Genomic DNA, 5,065 nt, shown 5'->3' with positions numbered 1-5,065 from the left:
TCCTTTAAGTACAGTACATAAGTATAATTTCGAGGAGTTTGTACAGTACTTTACTTGAGTAATTACAATTTACAATACTTTTACTTCTACTCCACTACATCTCAGATACAAATATTGTACTTTTACTCCACTACATTTTTTAAAAACTTTGGTTCCTAGTTACTTTGCAGGTATACATTATCATTTTACAAAACACACATTAAGCACTTTAGCCCTATTTTATACCTAGGCTATTTGAAAATAGACGATCTACAAGCCCGCAGATTGCTATTTTCAAACATTTTGCACTTTTACTTTTGGTACTTTACTAATACTTTCGTACGTTTACTCAAGTACAATTTGAATTCCAGACATTTACTGTAACAGAATATGTCTATATTGCAGTATTGATACTTTTACATAAGTAAAACATTTGAGTACTTTTCCCAACACTGCAATTTTGTGAATTATGATTATATGAATCCATTTCGCTATACAACACTAAATTAAGTCAACTTCAACTTGAATGTCACATCACAGGTTTACGGGGGTAAAACAAGCATCCATTCGTCTCTGTCGGGTGGAAACCTTATCATGGAGATAAGAGGTTTCATGCCTGACAGCGTTCCGTAAAGGGAAGAATTGAAATAGATGACGTGTGTGCATGCGTGTCAGTGAAAGCGTCCCTCGCTGCCAGCACCGTCCAACCGATCCACCTGAAACGTGCCAATAACAGCACGTCCTGCAAAGCTTGGCCGATGGGACCCTGACGTATTAACACACGGGTGACTAACAGGTCATTTTGACTGATTTTGAGATTGCAAAGTGCAGTAACTCTCCCCTTGAAGGTCTCCGAAATTTCCCCTTCCATGACTTTTCCTAAATCCTCAAGACATATGTTCTTGTTTTTTTTTCCCCCTTCTGAAACTTTTCCTAAGTATGAAATAATATACCATTATACCACTCTGACTGTTAGTTATTGGTCATAAAGACAGGTCTCACCCATTCCTCCCCCTCCCAGAAGCAAGGAGAGAATTTCACACCTTTTGCGCTCCCCATTTGAGAGGTCAATTGAAATGCTAATTCACATTTGGAAGACAATAGAACCCCCGCTGGCAGCAGGGTAGGAGGTGTTGCTCTCCTGGGCCAAAAGGGAGAGAATGTACCTGTAAAATTGACTGATAAATGCAGTCAGAGTGGAAGTGATTTTGTTTCAGTCACCAGAGTGTTAACAAACTTTGAGCCCGGACATTTTTTTACACGTTTTCCCCCCAGTTTATGACCGGACAACAAACTTTGAGGCGTTTGTGCCAGGATGTAGGCCATATCTAGGTTTGATGTATAGCCTGGACATTTTCAAACACGTTTTTCCCTTGGTTTTTGACCGGACAAAGCCAGATGTTGGAGCTATAGCTCCTGTTCCAGGAGCCCGCTGCCCCGCTCAAAAAGACAAACAAAAAACGATTCTATGTAATGACATCATAATGACTTCATCACACAATGTCATCAAAACCATGTCTAAAATTAACTGTCCAGACTTTATAAGCACCGGACTGTATAATTGGACGTGATGGATCGAGAAGAGTCTTTTAAGGTTCCCGACTGGCTGGTCAAGCGGAACCAGGCCCGGGTGGCGGACGTCCAGAGGAAGAAGGAGGAGAAGCAGAGTCGGTCCATCGTGGAGGAGAAGAGCGAGTATTTCTCCGGCACGTTCAAGGCCCGGCGGGCGGCCATCGAGGAGCTGCTGCCGCTCCGTGGTTCCGGTGGCGACCGGGCCGCCGCCTCTGCCCGGGCGCTGGAGGAGGCGACCGCCAAGACTCAACAGCTGCAGGACTTCCTCAACGACAGCCTGACGTTCCTGAACCAGCACGAGGTGGCGCAGGCCCAAACCTCGCTGCAGATAATGTGGGCCTCCCTGGCCGAGAGGAGAGACGAGGTTCTGCCCAAGAAGAGGTTCGCCTTCAGGTCTCGCACTAAAGTCACAGAGAAAGTGAACAACGAGCCTGTAGCGGACGCCGGGCCCCCTGCCGTCCATACGGCCGGTTCTGCCAGCACCGCCGATGAGGAGGTGGACTGGACCGTCGGATCGGAGCAGTGCGGCTTCTCCCACCTGGACTCGGCGGTTCTGACCAAGACGGGTGACGAGATCCAGAAGCGAGACGTCCTGCTGACCCACCTGAGGGACTGCAAGGTCCGTCTGTTGGGCTCACCGAGCACGCTGCACATCAAGAACGTGAGTGGCTGTGAGATCCTGTGCGGGCCCGTGTCCAGCTCGGTGTTCGTGGACCACTGCAGCGACAGCACCCTGGTGCTGGCCTGCCAGCAGCTGCGCACGCACAACACCGCCGACACGCGGGTGTACCTGCATGTCACCTGCCGGGCCATCGTGGAGGACTGCCACGGGATCGGTCTCGCTCCGTTCTCCTGGTGCTATCCGGCCCTGGACGAGGACTTTGCCGCGTCCGGTCTGGACCCGGGGCGGAACAACTGGGACCAGGTGGACGATTTTAACTGGCTGGATGCAGGAACGCCTTCCCCTAACTGGACTGTCATCCCCGAAGAAGACAGAAGAACTACTTGGGATCCATAGATAGATTCGTCACTTTGAAGCTTTGTAGCCTTTCAATTCAAGTCACTTTTTATTTGCATGTGAATGAATAATTCATTGTTTTGATTGGCTTTAGGTTAGTTTTTTTCCATTCCCCAGACATTATTTGATCTTGCAGTTTAAATAAGTTGGATAGATGTCAATTTAACTGAAATGATAAACTGTCTTATTTTGTCATCTGTGTTAGGGCTATAGCTGCATCATCTGGTTAAACTGATAATCCCAATTATTCTGCTAAATGTTGTACAATTTTTTAAAGTTTCTTTAAATCATTTTCTCATGTATTTGGTCATTGTGTTTCTCTATAAATTTCTAAAATGTATTTTTGTCATTGCGCCTATGGGTAGAATAGTCCCCACTCATGGGCGCTGATCTTTCTATATTCAATTGGGTGCTCATTGTACTTAAGTAGGCTACAGTATTTCAGTCAATGTATTTACATCACAGTCAGTGGCTTCTAAGAGAGTGTCGGGAGCGGCTCTGCCGCTGTGTGTGTTCCCTCGGACAAAGCAAACGTGTGAAAATGGGTTGCTCTATTTTCCAGCCTATTTCGGTTTGACCACATTGGGTTTTTAACCTCCATTGTGAAGACGGTGGTTTTCACTGTTTACGGTGAAAACGATTTTTCTTCAGTGTGAATACGCTGGTGACTCTTCAGGTGATCCGACCGACTAAAAGCCTTGTCACACTGTTTACAGATGAAGGGTTTTTCTCCTGCGTGGATACGCTGGTGAATCTTCAGTTCGTCTAGCCGACTAAAAGCCTTGTCACACTGTTTACAATAGAAGGGTTTTTCTCCAGTGTGGATACGCTGGTGCCTCTTCAGGTGACCTGAATGACTGAAACTCTTGTCACACTCTTTACAGATGAAAGGTTTTTCTCCAGTGTGGATACGCTGGTGTGTCCCCAGGTTGTTTAGCAGAGCGAATCTCTTGTCGCACTGTTTACAGATGAAAGGTTTTTCTCCTGTGTGGATAGATTGGTGTCTCTTTATGTCACCTAACTGACTAAAACTCTTGTCACACTGTTTACAATGGAAAGGTTTTTCTCCAGTGTGGATACGCAGGTGCGTCTTCAGGTGACTTGCCTGACCGAAACTCTTGTCACACTGTTTACAGATGTGAGTTTTCTTCCCCATGCAAGTCAGCTGATGCGTCTTTACTTCTGGTTGAGTTAAAGTCTTGGTCAACTTTTGATGACTGTAAGATTTCGGTTCGGCTGTGTCTCCTTGTTCCTGGCTGGTTACAATTCCGGTGATTTGCTGGAAGGATTCTGATGGGATCTGTCCATTTATGGGCATTTGGCAATTGAGGTCGTCATGGCTCGTTTGAGATGTGAAGTGTGTACAATCAGAACAGCGGACCTTAGTCTGGGAAGGTTGAGACCACACTCCTTCCTGGAGTGGTGGTTCATCCAATCTGCATCTATACATGGACTGTGCTGGGGACAGAGTTTTAGGTTCTGTTTGGTGTTTATCCTCTTTCTGACTCGTTGTGTCTTCTACCTCCTTCTCTCACGACACTGAGTAAAGAGACTGTGGATGTTCAAATCTTATACATGCTGAGCAGAGCTCTGGTCTGACCTCACTTACAACACAACCGGTTGCCATGCATGCCTGACAACACCGGTGTGCGCAGGCTGACACCCCTCCATATTTCGGCAAGAGTGACGTCATGAATATGACATCACCACCATGATGGAAGAGATCCACAAAGATGACATGCCGTTATTAGACCCAGTTTATTTATTTTTATACCAGCTTGCAACGCTGGTCAATAGCTAAACAGCCGATTACGTCATCAAAATGATGAACGTCATATTGCAGGAGGTGTCATGACATCAGAATTCGAGAGGTATATAACTAGTAAGACGCCTCAGGGCGACATGCAACCTCACCCAATTCTTGGCTTCCTGGCCAGTGATGTATATCGGACCATTTACCCAATCTCAACAGTGCCTGTTGAGATTGGCAGAACATGCCCATATATGGGCATTACCAAATATGTGCATTCCCAGATATGCCCTTAATATTGATGATCGGGACAGGGATCTCCATATGGGCAATTAGGCCTAGAACGGACAAGGACGTAATTAATTTGCAAGTGTGATCTGGGAAAGCCCATATATGGGCATGTCAGAACATGCTCATATATGGTCAGAACATGCCCATATATGGGCATTCTCAGATATGCCCTTAATATTGATGACACTGGGACAGGGTTCTCCATATATGGGCATAAAACGGACAAGGATGTAATTAATTAAAGTGTGATGTGGGAATGTCCATATATGGAAAAAAGGGAATATCCGCACTCTCTGAAATCGTTTCTTTCTTGTAGATTTATTAAATCATTCTTTCACAACAGCCTCACCGAATAGACGGACCGGTTTCGACCTGTGGCCTTCCTCAGCGTCTCAAAACTGAACTTCCTTGGGCGGAAGTGACATATATAGCTAAGCTACAACAACGTACAGCTG

At 45.8% G+C, this 5,065-nt stretch overlaps 1 protein-coding gene across 1 annotated transcript; it reads left to right on the top strand.

Annotated features, from left to right (window-relative positions):
* Nucleotides 1-1,549: 1,549 nt before the first annotated feature.
* LOC308290657 (tubulin-specific chaperone C-like) lies at nt 1,550-2,569 on the top strand (the record flags this gene model as incomplete). The annotated part of the gene is made up of 1 exon (XM_080732568.1): nt 1,550-2,569. The coding sequence occupies one exon, from the start codon at nt 1,550-1,552 to the stop codon at nt 2,567-2,569; it is 1,020 nt and encodes a 339-aa protein (XP_080588694.1).
* Between the last annotated feature and the right edge of the window lie 2,496 nt (nt 2,570-5,065).

This window comes from Nannobrachium achirus (genome assembly GCF_963921795.1).
Source record: "Nannobrachium achirus genome assembly, chromosome: 9".
Lineage (NCBI taxonomy): Eukaryota > Metazoa > Chordata > Actinopteri > Myctophiformes > Myctophidae > Nannobrachium > Nannobrachium achirus.
Note: the sequence above shows the minus strand (reverse complement) of the source record. Positions and strands in the feature narration are given on the sequence as shown.